The 18,076-nt window shown below is 50.1% G+C and overlaps 2 protein-coding genes across 2 annotated transcripts; one reads left to right on the forward strand and one right to left on the reverse strand.

The window, feature by feature from the left end:
* Positions 1-143: 143 nt before the first annotated feature.
* LOC120696096 (EG45-like domain containing protein) lies at positions 144-1,099 on the forward strand. Its single transcript, XM_039979247.1, has 3 exons — positions 144-339; positions 435-711; positions 841-1,099. The coding sequence occupies exons 1-3, from the start codon at positions 216-218 to the stop codon at positions 848-850; spliced, it is 411 nt and encodes a 136-aa protein (XP_039835181.1). The 5' UTR covers positions 144-215; the 3' UTR covers positions 851-1,099.
* Positions 1,100-12,926: 11,827 nt separating this feature from the next.
* On the reverse strand, positions 12,927-14,128 carry LOC120696097. The gene is made up of 4 exons (XM_039979248.1): positions 13,973-14,128; positions 13,814-13,867; positions 13,555-13,704; positions 12,927-13,301 (listed from the first exon to the last, which is right to left on the reverse strand). The coding sequence occupies exons 1-4, from the start codon at positions 14,126-14,128 to the stop codon at positions 12,927-12,929; spliced, it is 735 nt and encodes a 244-aa protein (XP_039835182.1).
* Positions 14,129-18,076: the final 3,948 nt, after the last annotated feature.

An 18,076-nucleotide genomic window follows, 5' to 3' on the forward strand; every position in this document is an offset into this window, starting at 1 on the left:
GAGCGCAGCGAGACGTGGCCTGCATTTTTACACATATTTTTTCATGCTCGGGCGTGGCTTGCATCGTGTCATCTGGGGGACCTCGCAGCAGGTCGCAGCTTGCCTATAAAATGCGCCGGATCCCAGTTAGGTTCGTCGCGCCCCTCCTAGCTAGGCATCTATCTGCGATCCGGATCCTTGTAGCCTCCTGCTGCCAGGTCGGGTCGACGGCAATAATGGCGGTGATGCCTAAGAAGGCCGCAGGCTCCGTCGCCCTGGCCATGGCGGTAGGCCTTGCGATGGTGTCCCTGGTCGCGGGGTCTCCAGGCCTCGCAACTTTCTACACCCCTAGCTACACACGTACGTGCATACAGAGCTTCGTTCGTCTGGTGAACAACAATAATTATTTTCTCGCATTTCATCCCTGACATGTATAGTCGTCGTCGTGCGTGCAGCGTCGGCGTGCTACGGGTTCGCGGACCAGGGCGTGATGATCGCGGCGGCGAGCGAAGCCTTCTGGAACGGCGGCGAGGCGTGCGGCCACCTGTACGCGGTCAGGTGCACGGGCGCCACCAACGCGGGCGTGCCGCAACCGTGCACCGGCCGCACCGTCACCGTCAAGATCGTCGACCTCTGCTCCGCGGGCTGCCGCGGCACCATCGACCTCTCGCAGGAGTCCTTCGCCATCATCGCCGACCCCAACGCCGGCAAGGTCCAGATCGAGTACAGCCGGTAAGTCGCAGTAACTATTTACTTGCGTCGTCCTAGATAGTACTAGAGCTCGAGAGTGCATATATACACAAGCTGGTCATGTCGCGACGGATTTGATTTTGACGTTGTATGTGGCCTCGTCGTTTGCAGGATGAGCTGAGTTCGTCCACAGAGAATGAACAACAAGAGCTTGAACTTGAAGCGAATGTGCGCGATTCCTGTCTACTGTGATCGGTAGCTGCATGCCGTAGGTGTGCGTGTGCGTGTGCGTGAGCGTGTGCGTGTGAGTGTGTCTTGGAAAAGTGAAATAAAACCAGTGCTGCACCCTGCTGTTTTGGTTTGGGCCTTAACGAAGCCATATGAAACGCGTGTTCTGTTGCCACACGATCCGGAACAGAGTTTGGCGAGCTTTAATTTGCATCTCCTACTAATAAACTGGGTTGACCAGTCTGGTCAACGATTTTTTTCATATCTAGGAGGCCCTCCAGCCCAGCAGTTAGATGGCCCGCTGATAGAGGGCCCGGGGCTCGCTTGATTGGGGCCAGATGATAAACGGGCTCGCTGCCCACGGACAAGAATGTCTGGCTATAAACTCTACAACTTTTTGCTAAAAAAAGAAAAAACTCTACAACTACAAGTGAGCTATTAGCCGGGGCACTTTACTTTTATTGGTGTAGGACCGAGAAATGCGACCAGAGGGGGGGTGAATGGGAGCCTTCGAAAATAATCGCGATCAAAAACTTCGGCTCACAATTCTAGAGTGCACCCCAACCCCAGAGTTCTAAGCGATGTGCAGAGTAGCTAAAAGGGAGCTACACTAACACAAAACAAGCCTAGGAACCAAAGCGATCAAGCGCGGAAGCAATTGCACGAAAGCAGTGCAAGAACCAAGCAAGGTATATATCATCGGTTGATCCGACGCACACGTTTGAACGACGTCGGTTAAACCGGTGATACAGAGCCTGCAGTAAACAACCAGTGAGCACCGGTTGAACCGACGCTGGGTTTTGAACCTCGTCGGTTAAACCGGTGATCGAACGTCGGTTAAACCGACAAAATCGCAAACTCACGTCGGTGCAGTTGTCCAGAGGATCAACAAAATGCACCAAACCAAGCAATGAACACCGGTTGATCCGACGTAGGCAAAACCCTATACGTCGGTCAAACGCCCAAAACTGCAAACCAAATTAGTAACGCCGGTTAAACCGACGTCGGGGAGATCAAGGCACCGGTGCAATCACACAAAACCCCAAAAACCCTAACCCGTGACAAAAGCACTCACCGGTTGATCCGACGCTCAGGAACGCCAGCGTCGGTTCAACCGGCATTAAGGAAAAATCCTGCCCGAGCGCAGAACCTCTGTTTTCCTCTCGGCACGACCAAAAACTCGAAGATTGATCGATCAAAACAGGTCGAAAGTTCTCCAAAATTTGCAGGCACACTCACAAAGACCTTGTGAGCCTACTCACAAAAAGAATCGACGATCTACTCCATGGTTTGAGAGGAATCGACGAAGAACCGAGGAAGAACGGGGTTTTCAGGAATTTTCCAAAACTGAGTTCTTGAAGGCTCACGATCTAGATGAGTTTTAGCACAAGACTACGATGATTCTAGTCGCCAAGAAGAGCCTCAAGAACTACGGCAACAAGTGGTAGACACACCAACACGAAGAAATCAAGAACAAGGATGATTCATGCACACAGAGCTCAGTAGGACATGGAACGAACCTTGATTTCAAAGCCCCGAGGGCACAAGGAGGGATGGGCCTCCTTTCCCACGAATTCTCCTTACAAGTTCTTCAAGAATCCATGCCTAAACCCTAGAGAAGGTGAGGGAGGAGGAAGAACACGGGAGGGAGGAGGAAGAGGGCGCCTGGCTCTTTTTCCTTTCTCCTCTGATTGCCAGGGCACGGGGTCCAGGGAGGAGGCCCTGCCTTTTTGTGTCCAGGCAGCCACCACCCACTCCATCTCTCCCATCCTTTCTTCCACTCCAAGTCTCCCTTTAAAAGACTAAACTACCCCTAAGTGCTAGACTAAACTAGAAGGCCCTTGGGGGCAAAACCGGAAAAGATACATCGAAGACATCCGACGGCCGCGACGACTCGGAGAACCTTGCTTCATCTCGATGCAATCCCCTTGATGTCGCCACGCGTCCTTCTGGAATCTTCCGGGGGTAGTTTTTGGAAAACTGCCGAAACCGAGTTCAGTTACGGTTTTGGAGGGAACCGCGAACCCTTCCCGCGCGATGTTTCCGGGCACACCCACCAAGCCCGATGACGCCACGTGTCCGACCTCCCGCCGAAACCTCTTCGACTTGGCCGACGTCGACGCATCCCGCCGTTGGTTTTTCCCGAGGTACCAACAAACTCCACGCCGTCCCGCCTTGGCGCCAGGAGTGGATCGCCTCGCGGCCCAGCAGTGGCCCAAGCATCTGGGCCGCCCTTCTCCACCGCACGGTCGTCCGGTTGGGCCTCCAACGCCACTGCAAGGTCTCCCGCCTCCGCATGGTCGTCGAGCTCCCACCACCGCAACGCCGCCGCATGGTACATTGGCACGCGCCACGCTCTTGTCAAAACCGACTCGCTGCCACCGCGCCATCCGTATACCTGCACACCACAGACCAAGAAATCGACGCAATCTCCACAGAGTCGCGACTAAACGCCATTAGTCCACTCCACGTGTTGGCAATCACTCATCACACTAAGGAGTAGGCCTCCACTGCCTCTCAATCTCCCCCTTGATGAGTGCATTGTCAACACCACACCCCACACGGGCACGGGTGAAAACAAAGATAACCAAAAAGAAATAGAAAACAAAGAGAGCTATCTCAAGTGATCAAAAGCGAATCAAAGCCAGAAAAGATCACTTGAACATAGCAAAGCCAAAAGAGTCAGCCCCTAAGACAAGGGCAACGGCTCGACGCACTGACTCCAAAACATGCTTGACCCCTCAAGAAAGAGGCAAGGCTCAACATAGCCAAGCATGTGCAAAGCTGGTCCCTCCAGAAAGAGGCAAGGCTCAACACAAACAGCAAAATAAGCATCACAAAGCTTTTCATGCTCAAAACTCCCCCTGAAATGCAGCTCCCCCTCACTATGCAACTCTTCCCAGATGTGTGCACACTTAAATCTGAATCTCTCCCCCTTAGGACAAGGAACAAGAACTTCTCCCCTAACCCCCTAAGGTACAAGAGACACCAATTTCTCCCCCTTGTTGACAAAGCACACGACAAGGAAACTCCCCCTGTTTAGATGCTCCCCCTGGAAATATGCCATGAAGTGCAAGCATGCGTGCCTAAAAGCTTCCAGGTACAGAACAAGAGCATTTGCAAGGGTCGAAACATCATATCATATGAGGGTGCATATACAAAGACAATGCATGGAGAAGCTCATAAGAATATATCTATACAGATCATGAGCAAGCATTTGTCATTTGTAAACGAAAAGCATCACCATAAAGGACCTAGCATACTAGAAGGCAAGCAAGCATGCTAGAGCTAGCAAGAACATACAGGTGAGCTATCCAAACCATATCACAGCAACTGCCACTCAAGCAGCCTTGATACCAATTGAAAACTTTCAAATTTCGGTGCCAGGGGTTGAAAGCTTGCAAGCGCTTAACTTAGCGAATGTGCCAAGCCTAGGTCAAGGACCATCAGAAGCTTAAGACACCACTCTCAGTAATCCACAGCCTTGTCCAAGTTCTCCAGAGGAGCAGTCTCGATACAAGAACAGTGGTGCAAGCAATCCCACCTGGATCTTTTCACTCAAAGCAACCCAAGATAAACCAATTTGTTGGACTTTTTGAAATTAGATACCAATTAAACTATTCCAACAGAAAAGAGGGAATCTTGTTGCATGTGAGAGCAAGGGACCTAGCCACTAAGCATGATCATGATAGCATAAGCATACAAACCTACACATGCTAGTAGCAGACCCTGAAGGTGACCATGTTTTATGATTTTCAGAGAATAAAATAGCTAAGCTCAGAGCCAATATACAGCATATTCAAAGGAGCTAGCTACACATGGTCAAAGCATATATACAACTCATAGCATAGCACAAGGCACAAGCAAATGCAGATATCATACAAAGAAGCTTGGTGCAAGTGTAATGCATATGAGCAAATGCAATGCAAGATGGTATGTACACAAAATGCAAGAAAAGCAAAAGAAGGAAAAATAAATCCTAAACTACAAAAACAACTACCCAACTCAAAATGGGTAGCACACGCCAAGCTCTCCCCGCAAGCGAGCATAGGTGGCTTGTTCTAGGGGCTTGGTCAAGATGTCGGCTACTTGATTTTCAGTGGACACATGGGTCAGCTCGACATCACCCTTCTCATAGTGATCTCTCAGAAAGTGGAACCTCACGTCTATATGCTTGGAGCGAGAGTGTAGGACGGGGTTCTTGGCTAAGCTTATGGCTGAAGTGCTGTCAATGAAAATGGGAACTCTGCCATAGGTTAGACCATAATCACTGAGAGTGTGTCTCATCCAAAGGATCTGGGAGCAACAACTAGCAGCAGCTATGTATTCGGCTTCTGTGGTGGAAAGAGCTACACTAGTTTGCTTGCGGGCAGACCAAGACACAAGAGAAGTTCCAAGAAACTGACAGGTGCCTGAAGTCGACTTGCGATCAATCCGACACCCACCATGATCAGCATCAGAAAAGCCAACCAATGCAAGAGAAGAGGAAACAGAGTACCATAAGCCAAACTCAGGAGTGTATCGAAGGTACCTGAAAATCCTCTTCACAGCGTTCCTGTGAGAAGTGCGCGGAGAGGCCTGGAACCTCGCGCAGAGACAGACCGCGAACTGGATGTCGGGTCTGGTGGCCGTCAAGTACAGGAGCGAGCCGATCATGCTCCTATACTCCTTCTGGTCCACAGCAACACCTTCAGTGTCCTCATCCAGCGCCGTAGAAGTGCTCATGGGAGTCAGCATGGGACTGAGGTCCCCGAAGTCGAACTTCTTGAGCATGTCCTTGGTGTACTTGGCCTGGTGGACGAAGGTGCCATCCCGGGTTTGCTTGATGTGCAACCCGAGGAAGAAATGAAGCTCACCCATCATAGACATCTCAAACTCCCTGCTCATGTCATCAGAAAAACTAGAAACAAGAGAGTGAGAGGAGCCACCAAAGATAATGTCATCCACGTAAATCTGAACCAACAGAAAATCAGCACCACGCCTGAGGAGAAACAAAGTCTTATCTACCGATCCCATGACAAACCCCTGTTTAAGCAAAAAGGCTCTCAATCTCGCATACCAGGCTCTAGGGGCTTGCTTCAGACCATACAAAGCCTTCTGAAGCTTGAAGACTCGGTCTGGAAACTTGGGACTCTCAAAGCCAGGAGGTTGCTTCACATAGACCTCCTCCTCTATAAACCCGTTCAAAAAGGCACTCTTAACATCCATCTGATACAGCTTGAACCCCTTCGAAGCTGCAAAGGCTAAAAAGATCCTGGTGGCCTCTAAACGAGCTACAGGTGCAAAGGTCTCCTCATAATCTATCCCCTCCTGCTGGCTGTAACCCTGAGCTACTAACCTAGCCTTGTTCCTCACAACCATCCCATCCTCACCCTGTTTGTTCTTGAAAACCCATTTGATACCTATAGGGTGGCAATCTGGTGGAGGCTCTACAAGGACCCAGACTTGGTTTCGCTCAAAGTTTTCTAGCTCCTCATGCATGGCATTGACCCAGTTAGAATCAGATAAAGCATGTCCAATATCTTTGGGCTCAAAGGAGGCAACAAATGCCGAATGAGCAAATCCAGAGATACTTGATACCTTGGACCTCGTGATTCGCTCGTTGAGGTCACCTAACATTTGTTGAGGTGGATGACGACGCTGAATGTGTCGTGGTGCTTCTCTTGACGAAGTCGCCTCGCCTCCGCCCTCAACATGGGTCCCGGAGGAAGAACCTTGAGCTGGACGTGGATCGGCCGTAGTCGAAGCTGTGGGGAGCGGGCCGCCATCGTCGTCTGAACTCGAATCTCCAGGGAGTGGGCCTGTAGCTGGCGCAGGGACACCACCATCACCCTCAAAGGCCTCAGGCTCATCCTCATCCTCAAAGATGTCCTGGCCAAACTCATCATCACCTGCACACTCCAAAGAAGCAGACAAAGAAGGAGTGGACTCGTCGAAGGTTACATTACAAGTTTCGACGATCCGGTTAGTCTCAAGAATAAGAACACGATAGCCTCTGGATTGAAGAGCATAGCCAAGAAAAATGCCATCAGAGCTCCTAGACTCGAACTTATCAAGATTTCCCTCCTTCAGAACAAAGCATCTGCAACCAAAAGCACGCAGGTGGGACACTCTGGGCTGTCGACCAAACCGCAACTCATACGAAGTCTTTTTCATGAATGAGCGAAGGAAGATGCGGTTGGCAACATAGCATGCGGTGTTGATTGCCTCGGCCTAAAAACGCCTAGGAGTCCTATGCTCATCAAGCATCATCCTGGCCATCTCCACTAGGGTCCGATTTTTGCGTTCAACCACGCCATTCTGTGGAGGAACATAAGGAGAGGAGTACTGGTGATCAAGACCAAAGCCACGACAGAAGTCATCAAAACGAGCGTTCTTAAATTCAGACCCATTATCACTGCAGATAGCCCTCATGGCATGTGGAAGCTCGTTCTGTAACCTCAAGGCAAGATCACGAAAGAGCTGAAAAGTCTCATCCTTAGTCTCCAAGAAGAAAACCCAAGAGTACCGAGAGAAGTTGTCAACGATCACAAGAATGTACCACTTCCCACCGACAGAGCGCACGCGAGCAGGACCAACGGTGTCCATGTGAAGAAGCTCGCCAGGGTGCGATGTCATCACCTGATTTACAGGTGGGTGCGGAAGGGAAACCATCTTCCCGTGACGACACAGGTGACACACAAGGTCCTTGTCCATCTTCAGCTTGGGCAAACCTCGGATCAGACCAAGTGAGCTGAGCCTAACTAGTAGATCAAAGCTCAAGTGACCGAGTCTCCTATGCCACCTCCAGAGCTCAGAGGACTGACCAGTCACCAGACAGTGAGAAGTGCTCGAAGAAGATCCAGAAAAGTCAATGCGAAACACACGACCAAAAGGAACAATGCCGCAAACAAAATCACCTCTAGAATCAAGAACACGCGAGCAACCTCTCTTAAAGCTCACCTCAAACCCATCATCAAGAAGTTGCGAGACAGAAAGCAAATTAAAACCAAGTTTGTCAACCAAAGCATCCTCTCTCAAGGTGAAGTTATCAGAAATCCGAATAGCGCCAACTCCACGTACCTTTCCTCTGCCGTTGTCCCCGAATGTGATATATTCCTTGACCGTCATCGGGGTGAGGCTGGAGAACCATCTGTGACTCCCGGTCATGTGGCGCGAACAACCGGAGTACATGAGCCATATGTCCTCCAGGCCTCGAGTGTTCTGCTCAGTAGAAAGAGAAGGAGCGGGCAAATGGCCCGACACTGGGGTTAGCACAGAAAGAAGCAAACCAGTGTCGTGCCATCTGCTCGAAAGCAGGGTAAGTATCCTCAAACGAAAACTGTGGCTGGCGACCTTCACGCTGAGGAAAACGTGGTGCGCCTCCGCCACCAAAGCCTCGGCCACACTGACCACCACCGAAAGCACGGTGTGGAACTGGGCCGGCGAAACCACCAACAGGAGCGCGGTATCCACCACCACCTCCCCCTCCTCCACCTACACGACGTGGCCTGGCATCCCGCCTCTGCCCACGTCGAGCTGGAGCGTGTCCACCTGTAGGCTGGTGGAACACCTCCGGTGCGCGCCTCTCAGACTGCCTGCGCTCAAACCTCAACCTCCGGAAGCAATACTCTGCCAAGTGACCCTCCCTTTCACACCACTCACACTGGTAAGGCTCTCTCTTGTGTGTAGGCTGTGGTGTAGGTGCTGGGGCTCTCTGAGGTACTCTGGGAGGCTGAGTCCTCACCTTGGGCTTAGGAATTGGCCTACCACTAGGAGGGAGTGTATCCAGTCGGTTCTTGAGATGGTTAGGCTTGGGAACCCACACTGGATTCTTAGGTGGAGCTTTGGGTGACTCAGTGAGGATTCCATCCTTAACTGGTGCTGGCTTAGGAATTGGTGGAGCTGTGGAAAAAGAAAGTGCACTCACACTCGGCTCAAGCATCTCATCAATCTTCCCATAGGGTTGGACAAAATCAGCAGGAGTAAAAGCAAAACCAACCCCAACACCATCAGGACGCTTAAACTGCTGAACCATCATGCCCAACTGAGGCTCGCGGGCGGACACCCAACTGAGAATCTCCCGAAGGTGGGAGTTCTCCTCCTCCATCCGGGTCTTGTCCTTCCGTGCCTCCTTAAGCTCAGAGATCAGGCTTGGGCACACAGTACAATCAGCAGAGCAAGAGCTAGGGACTGCGGATTTCTCCAACTTCCTCAAAGCAGCATTCTTCTCCTTAAGCTCTTCTCTAAGTGCTGGGCACTCCTTACAAGCACCCAAGAGGGTAGGCCGGGACTTGAGCTCTTCCAAGGCCTCCTTGCCCTCCTCGAGCTTGAGCAAGTTCTCATCATACTTGCTCCTCAGCTCGGACAAGTCAGACATCAACCCGATGCACTGACTGCACTCATCCTCCTCAACACAATCCTCCACAATAGGTGCAGACTGAGCAATTTCTAGAGCTAGCTTAGCTTCCTTCAGCTCCTGTCTCAAAGCTCTAAACTGCCTCTTTGCATCCTTAATGATCAAGTCCTGATTATCTAGAGCAGTGTAAAGATCCTCCAACTCCTCGGGAGTGGGGTGCTCAGGACGTACCTCAGAGCTTGGCTCTGGCTGAGGTGCAAGCTCTGCAGTGGTGGAAGAAGTTCCGTCGGCGTCGGAGTCGATGGCCATGGTGCAGAAACCGGCCGCCTTCCCAGTGTGGAGGCAAAGGCCAGTGAAGCCCTCCGTGGCCTTCTTCTTGGAGCTCCGCTTCTTCTCGCCGCGGTGGTGTGAGTCGGAGTCACTGGAGCTGGATGAGGATGAAGACGTCGAACTCTGGCTGGTGGAGGAGTGATCCTCGCTCTGGGCGACGAATGCCTGCTTGTCCTTGTACTTGCCGATGTTCTTCTTCCGCTCGTGGTGCCGCTTGGAGCGTCCGCCATTCTTCTTGTGGGAGTGCCCACTCTTTTGCTTGTGGCGGTGCTCGCGGTACTCCTCGTGCCTGGAGCGGCCGTCATCATCCCTGGAACTCTTCTTCCTGGGGCACTCGGCGGCGAAGTGGACGGTCTTGCCGCAGTTGAAGCAGGTCTTCGCTCGTGCTTGTCTGTTGTTGAAGGCACGCTGGAACTTGTGGATGATCAATGCAAGCTCCTCGCTCCCAAGCACCTCCAACTGCTCATCTGTCACAGACACAAGTGAAGACAAGCAAAAACCTCCAAGAGAGGAGTTAGGGTTAGCTCCAGAGTTGCCTACCAGGGCCATAGACTTGGAGGCGGAGGCATCAGCATGATTGCCTTCCATCTTAGCTCGAGAGAGCTTCTCCACCTCCGAAGCCTTGAGCTTACTGAACAGCTCATCCACAGTGAGAGTCTCATAGCTAGCAGACTCTATGATAGTCTGGACCTTCACCTCCCAGATCTTGCGATCAAGAGCATAGAGAAGCTTCATAGCCTTCTCATGATCGGAATAGGCCTGGGTGCCCTGTGGCTGGTTCGCACGCACCTTGTTCACAATCGACTGAAAACGACTGAACATGGTGTCGATGCTCTCACCCGGCAACTGAGAAAAGTTCTCGTACTCCCGCCGGTGAGTCTCATACAGCCTCGACTTGACATGGTTGGTTCCTTCATGGAAATTGGCCAAACGTGTCCAGATCTCCCGGGCTGTGAGAAGGTCGCTGACACGATCGAACTCAGGACGAGAGAGACAGGCTATGAGAGTGTTGTACGCCTTGCTGTTGACCTCATGTCTCCTAACCTGAAGCTCGGTCGTGCGGACCGCAAGGTTCACATAATCAGGGTCCACGCAAATCTCCCAGACCTCGGAACCTAGACTCAAAAGATAGGCACGCATGCGCACCTTCCAATAGTCGTAATCGGATCCATCGAAGATCGGGGGTTTGCCCGGTGAACCCATAGTCGCACAACGGTTTCGAACTAGAGAAGGCTATAGAGAAACCGTCCCGGCTCTGATACCAATTGTAGGACCGAGAAATGCGACCAGAGGGGGGGTGAATGGGAGCCATCGAAAATAATGGCGATCAAAAACTTCGGCTCACAATTCTAGAGTGCACCCCAACCCCAGAGTTCTAGGCGATGTGCAGAGTAGCTACAAGGGAGCTACACTAACACAAAACAAGCCTAGGAACCAAAGCGATCAAGCGCGGAAGCAATTGCACGAAAGTAGTGCAAGAACCAAGCAAGGTATATATCATCGGTTGATCCGACGCACACGTTTGAACGACGTCGGTTAAACCGGTGATACAGAGCCTGCAGTAAACAACCAGTGAGCACCGGTTGAACCGACGCTGGGTTTTGAACCTCGTCGGTTAAACCGGTGATCGAACGTCGGTTAAACCGACAAAATCGCAAACTCACGTCGGTGCAGTTGTCCAGAGGATCAACAAAATGCACCAAACCAAGCAATGAACACCGGTTGATCCGACGTAGGCAAAACCCTATACGTCGGTCAAACGCCCAAAACTGCAAACCAAATTAGTAACGCCGGTTAAACCGACGTCGGGGAGATCAAGGCACCGGTGCAATCACACAAAACCCCAAAAACCCTAACCCGTGACAAAAGCACTCACCGGTTGATCCGACGCTCAGGAACGCCAGCGTCGGTTCAACCGGCATTAAGGAAAAATCCTGCCCGAGCGCAGAACCTCTGTTTTCCTCTCGGCACGACCAAAAACTCGAAGATTGATCGATCAAAACAGGTCGAAAGTTCTCCAAAATTTGCAGGCACACTCACAAAGACCTTGTGAGCCTACTCACAAAAAGAATCGACGATCTACTCCATGGTTTGAGAGGAATCGACGAAGAACCGAGGAAGAACGGGGTTTTCAGGAATTTTCCAAAACTGAGTTCTTGAAGGCTCACGATCTAGATGAGTTTTAGCACAAGACTACGATGATTCTAGTCGCCAAGAAGAGCCTCAAGAACTACGGCAACAAGTGGTAGACACACCAACACGAAGAAATCAAGAACAAGGATGATTCATGCACACAGAGCTCAGTAGGACATGGAACGAACCTTGATTTCAAAGCCCCGAGGGCACAAGGAGGGATGGGCCTCCTTTCCCACGAATTCTCCTTACAAGTTCTTCAAGAATCCATGCCTAAACCCTAGAGAAGGTGAGGGAGGAGGAAGAACACGGGAGGGAGGAGGAAGAGGGCGCCTAGCTCTTTTTCCTTTCTCCTCTGATTGCCAGGGCACGGGGTCCAGGGAGGAGGCCCTGCCTTTTTGTGTCCAGGCAGCCACCACCCACTCCATCTCTCCCATCCTTTCTTCCACTCCAAGTCTCCCTTTAAAAGACTAAACTACCCCTAAGTGCTAGACTAAACTAGAAGGCCCTTGGGGGCAAAATCGGAAAAGATACATCGAAGACATCCGACGGCCGCGACGACTCGGAGAACCTTGCTTCATCTCGATGCAATCCCCTTGATGTCGCCACGCGTCCTTCTGGAATCTTCCGGGGGTAGTTTTTGGAAAACTGCCGAAACCGAGTTCAGTTACGGTTTTGGAGGGAACCGCGAACCCTTCCCGCGCGATGTTTCCGGGCACACCCACCAAGCCCGATGACGCCACGTGTCCGACCTCCCGCCGAAACCTCTTCGACTTGGCCGACGTCGACGCATCCCGCCGTTGGTTTTTCCCGAGGTACCAACAAACTCCACGCCGTCCCGCCTTGGCGCCAGGAGTGGATCGCCTCGCGGCCCAGCAGTGGCCCAAGCATCTGGGCCGCCCTTCTCCACCGCACGGTCGTCCGGTTGGGCCTCCAACGCCACTGCAAGGTCTCCCGCCTCCGCATGGTCGTCGAGCTCCCACCACCGCAACGCCGCCGCATGGTACATTGGCACGCGCCACGCTCTTGTCAAAACCGACTCGCTGCCACCGCGCCATCCGTATACCTGCACACCACAGACCAAGAAATCGACGCAATCTCCACAGAGTCGCGACTAAACGCCATTAGTCCACTCCACGTGTTGGCAATCACTCATCACACTAAGGAGCAGGCCTCCACTGCCTCTCAATTGGATGAACAAAAGGGAACAGCTCTGTTTGTCTTAACATTAGCCTTTACAACCAGGTGGTCCACCATAGTAAAACATGTACCCACTCTTGATCTTCACTGTCACTCCAGTTTCGTCGTAGCAATCCGGCCGGTCAACGACCCGGACCATGGGAGTCGTGATCGGGTCAACGGTGCGGCCTCTGCCGTCGTAGAGCTTGATGTGCTTGAAGTACGCTGTTTTCTTGTCGTCCTGGTCGTTAGGGAGATGGCCGCTCCCCATTGGAGGACCCTGTGCATTCTTCGGGTAGCTCACGAACCCTGTCAGCGCCAGTGTCCGAGGTGTGCTGGGGCAAATGTCACCGGGAAAGTGGCCCAGGTACGACGGGGTCTCCAAATCATGCCGGTACACTACCCAATCTCCAGAATTTGGATCCTGTGATTTTCGTGCAAAGTATTAAAGAGAGGGGGGGGAATTGAAAGTTGTTACTGATGATTTGTGTCTATAATCAGAACTTATTTGTATGTGTAGCATGTTTATCTCAAGGAAATTGCTCTATATGTAATCAGAACTGATTTGTCTACTGTATATGCTAGGTGATCATGCATGTTTGACTGAACTAATTAACAAGTAAAAGGTATTGTATTGATCAATTAGTTTTAAGTTGTCTACTGGTTACAGGAGGCACCTTATTTAGGTTAATTGTGACGTAGCGAGCTTGTTCACCATAAACTGATGGAGGAGCAACAGCTTGGCCCGGCACAAGTGCAGCTCCATTTGCCGGCACAAATCCTGGGCATTGCAAGTTGTAGCATCCTGGCGAATTGTCCACATCTCTCTGCGCAGTGATAAAGAGGGGGATGTGCATGTTATGGATGCACATCACTTGTATATACATTCTATCTGCCCATCACCTGCAGAGAAATACTCCCACGGTTTGCACTTACCGTCCAATATGTGAAGAAGCGAACATCCCTGTTATTGTGCATGTAAGGGTCAATCTGCAAAGCAAAGCCACAAACAGTTTCAAGACAGTGCTAGCTTCTTGCAAAACAACAGGGATGAAGTCTAGAAGAACCACAGCTATCTAAGCTGTTTGTTTTTACATGAAATCCAGCTTGAACTGAGGCGATGCGGCCGTCTTTTTCACATGAGACCAGTATGGATGCCCCTGATTCTTGATGGACTTGTTGGTCTGGCGAACCCCATATGGACATTTGTGCTCGGAGGCCGTAGAATTTGCCTGGCTCTGTGCGCCACATAGCAAGCTAGTGGCAGAGAGTTTAGATGTGCTTATTATTAGCCAGAACATTCAAAGAAATAATCCGAGAGAGAGAGAGAGAGAGAGAGAGAGAGAGAGAGAGAGAGAGAGAGAGAGAGAGAGAGTACATGCTGAATAGAGTCTTCGAATTGAAATTTTTGTCCCCCATCGAAGTGAATAGGTCTTGGCATCCAACGAGTTACATTCTGCAAAAATTGCTGTTATGGAAACCAAAAAAATCCCTAGCATCGTACATTTTAATCTAATCACGATCAGAACTCAAGGTTCAAATAGGATAACCAAGGGGATCGAAAAACGAAAACAAGTAATTCAACAATTGGATCTCGTTACCTTGTCCTCGGTTGGTACATTGCGGCTTGAATCTATTGATTCGACCGAAGTGAAATAGCATGATGCAGAGAAGCATAGCAAGATGGCTTTGACAAGATAATCCATAGCCAAGGACTCGCAAAGATGGTTCTTTGCTTGGCCATAATATATAGGCAAATTTCAGTGCGCTCCAACTTGATGTGAGCTGTCCATTAATGTGACATATCTGGTTGTGGATATTAAAATTAGCCCACAGGAGGTAATGGATACTGCAATCAATTATAACGAACAAATAATTATTTGGCTCTTTCTACTAAATAAATATAAAAATCAGTTTTATATCTATAAGGAAACAAATAATTCTTTGGCTCCTGCTACTAAATCTATCTATACTACATCTATATCTATATTACAAACCTATATCTATCTATATATACTCTAAAAGTTGGAACAACTAAAACTCTTTCTCACCCAAATTAGGCCCACTATATACCCCTTACAAAGGTCCCACTTGTCAGGCCAAAAGGTTTGACGAAACGGGGTTGAGACCCATTTTTTTATAGAAGGAAAATAATGTTTCTACCGAAATGCTAATACTTTTTACACCAACAATTTTCTATACCCACCTCTTGTACCCGTATATTACTTTCTTTTGGCATACGCTTTACTTTGCACATGCATTCGGTCATAATTCGTGTCATTATTTGTTTTGGAACGATAATAATTGACATCATTGTTTGTTGTAAGGAAAAGAAAGACGTGTATTATTTTTGGAACGAAAATAAATGACATCATTGCTTGATGGAAGGGAAACTAAATACATGCATGTGGTACGTACATCTCCACTGGTAAATATAAAAATCAATTTCATATCTATAAGCTTGAATGGCACTACACAATAATAAGCTTAAAGCAAACTGAGCATCCTAGGAATTTAAGAACTGGTAGCAAAACTTTGAATTTGGTTCTAGTTTTGAAATATTAGACAATGAAACATCACATGAGATTTTATTAAATTTTATGATTGTAATACTTAAACTAATTCAAGTATTTGAACTGTAGGAATATCACACAAAATCAAGACTTCATATTACAAATGTTTTGCCTTCAACTATGAAACCTATCGAGATGAATTGATTTATATGTATATGTACAACAATGTTATTAGGTTGGTCATTGACTTCCTAGTAGGTCTTACTCCTATTCTCTGACATTGCATCCGAGGTAAGTTTACAGAAAAGCGTTAATAATGTAGTTAATGGTTTCCTTTAATATTTACCAGTATGCTTTAATTGAAAAAAGACAGATTTTTTTGTTTGCTAAAACAAACTAACAATAAATGATGTGTCACAACATGCTGCTTATCTAATTATCTTTCCATGTCCCAGAATTAGTGTGCGTGTCATGATTCATTTGCTCTTACGATGACACAGGCGGATCCAACACCAGGATCCAACACGTGGGGGGGGGGGGGGGGGTAGGGGCTAGACACTCCCCCCCCCCCCCCCCCCAATGCAGACCATTCAAATCTCCCAGCAATTTTTAGCTATGGCTGATGAAGAGAAAAAGGACAAAGAAGAATAGAAAGAGAGGAGTAGAGGAGGAAGAAGTTGAAATAAACCCCACAAGAGTTTGAAGTTCTGAAGAATCTGCTTTGTTTGATCCCATTTGACTTCATCTATATTATCAAATGGTAATGTGATGTTTGCAATAGAGAAATGTATGGTTGATTTTTACATACTGGACCGTGACTTTGCCTGTGCTGATTTTTTTTGTGCAAACCCTTTGAGGAACGAGAGTACTCTATCCTGCTTGTGATGAGTGAATTGTCAACCGTGCGGTGTGATCGTACGCTTGGTCTTTGGATTGCAGGTACACGGGCGTCGAGTGTCGACGGGGAGCTGCCGTGGAGGTGCTGTGGCCGATGGACCGTGCGGTGGAAGGCGGTGAAGGGCAGCCGGGACCGGAGCTCGGACCGGGCGGCAGCTGTGGCGTCCACTCCTGGATCGAGGGCGCAAGCGGCGACAGAAGGCGGGTTTCTTGGTTTGCGCCATAAAACCAAGGTGGCGGACGGCGGTTGAAGACGCCAAGTCGTGGAGGCACGGGCGTCGGTCTCGGGACTGACGGAGGCGACGGGCGTCGTCGGGGTCTAGGGCCTCGCTGCGGGCGAGGAGGTGACGGGCGTCGGGAGGCGTCTAGGGCCGTCAGAAGGCCGAGGCGGGAACGGCGTCTAGGGCCACGGCGCGGAGGCGGGAATCTTCCTGCGCGTGAGGTTTTGGCGGTTTTCTCAAAACCGGCCACCTACCCGGGTTTCGCGGACCCTCCAAAACCGCGGATTGGATATCCATCAAGATGGCGGCATCGTGGAGAAGACTTCGTTTCGAAGAAAGAACCTCGGCCGTCGGATGAGATCATGTACAGGGGGTGCTGCAGGCCAACCGGTCTGACCGGTCCCTGGCACCGGTCTGACCAGTCTAACCAACCGGTCTGACCGGTCCAACGTACCGGTCTGACCGGTCCCGCGGGTATAAATATCCCTTCACTTGTGTTAGGTTAATTGCGGCTTTTGTAATCTGTTCGTGGACTCTTTGTTTCTCCAGGCCGCCGCCCCTGCGTCTCCCTCCCTCTGTTCCTCTCGTTTGAGTTGATTTTGTCCATGGATTGTTGAAACCTTGTAAGGGATTTGATTGAGAAAGGAGGCCCTATCCTCCTCGTGCCCTCTGGGCTTTTGATTTGATTCAATCCCCTGGTTTTGTGCCTTGTGCAATGGATTTTCGATTTCATTCTTGGCACACTTGATTGAGAGGAGGCTACGAGTTCTTAGCTGTGATTCCCGTGCATCTAGCCCTGTCCTACTCCCTCTGGAATCACGAGCTCTTTCGAATTCGAGTTCTTGAGTTTTAGAGAAAACCCCAACCCTTTTGATCTCCTCTCGAATTCTCAAGAATCGTTGATCTTTAGGACGAGATCTTTTGGGGATATGTTCACGGGGTAGGGGCGAAGCAATCCCCCAAGTTTCACCGATTTTTGTGGTCGTTTGCTCGAGATTCAACGTTTGAATCCAATTTCTCGGGGGTTTTCTGGGTGCTACCGGTCAGACCGGTAGGCACGACCGGTCAGACCGGTCCAGCGCACCGGTCAGACCGGTCAAGCACACCGGTCAGACCGGTCCAGGTAGATCAGTTCTGCAGTTTTCTCGTTTCGCTTCCGATTCGCTTTGTGGTTTCGCTCGCTCGTTCGAGGTATTTTGTGTTGGTTTAGCTTTTTCATAGCTACTCCAAACTTTGGCCAGAACGCTTGAGGGCTCGGGTGATTTTCGGGATATAGGCCGATGGTTTGAATTTCGGAAGAAATTTTGATCGGCTCCTATTCACCCCCCCTCTGGTCGCCGGCTTCGGTCCCACAATTGGTATCAGAGCTCGGTTGAGGTTTTCAGTACCTTAACCGGTTCGAAAACTACTCGGCGACCATGGCGAGTCTTGGTAAGATCCCGGTGTTTTCCGGCGAGGACTATGCCTACTGGAAGGTTCGCATGAGAGCCTTCTTGCAGAGCATGGGAGCCGAGGTCTAGGAGATTACCAAGAACCAGCTTTACGAGGTGCTGGCTGTTCGGACCACG

The sequence above is a fragment of the Panicum virgatum genome, chromosome 2K (genome assembly GCF_016808335.1).
Source record: "Panicum virgatum strain AP13 chromosome 2K, P.virgatum_v5, whole genome shotgun sequence".
NCBI classification, from domain to species: Eukaryota; Viridiplantae; Streptophyta; class Magnoliopsida; order Poales; family Poaceae; genus Panicum; species Panicum virgatum.

Excerpts from the sequence above, each read along its gene's own strand:
- LOC120696096 (XM_039979247.1), top strand. The coding sequence starts at position 216 with ATGGCGGTGATGCCTAAGAAGGCCGCAGGCTCCGTCGCCCTGGCCATG. Across the intron at positions 340-434 it reads CTACACCCCTAGCTACACAC|CGTCGGCGTGCTACGGGTTC; the intron begins GTACGTGCATAC and ends TCGTGCGTGCAG.
- LOC120696097 (XM_039979248.1), bottom strand. The coding sequence starts at position 14,128 with ATGTGGCGCACAGAGCCAGGCAAATTCTACGGCCTCCGAGCACAAATG. Across the intron at positions 13,868-13,972 it reads CAGTTCAAGCTGGATTTCAT|ATTGACCCTTACATGCACAA; the intron begins GTAAAAACAAAC and ends TTTGCTTTGCAG. Across the intron at positions 13,705-13,813 it reads GCTTCTTCACATATTGGACG|AGAGATGTGGACAATTCGCC; the intron begins GTAAGTGCAAAC and ends ATCACTGCGCAG.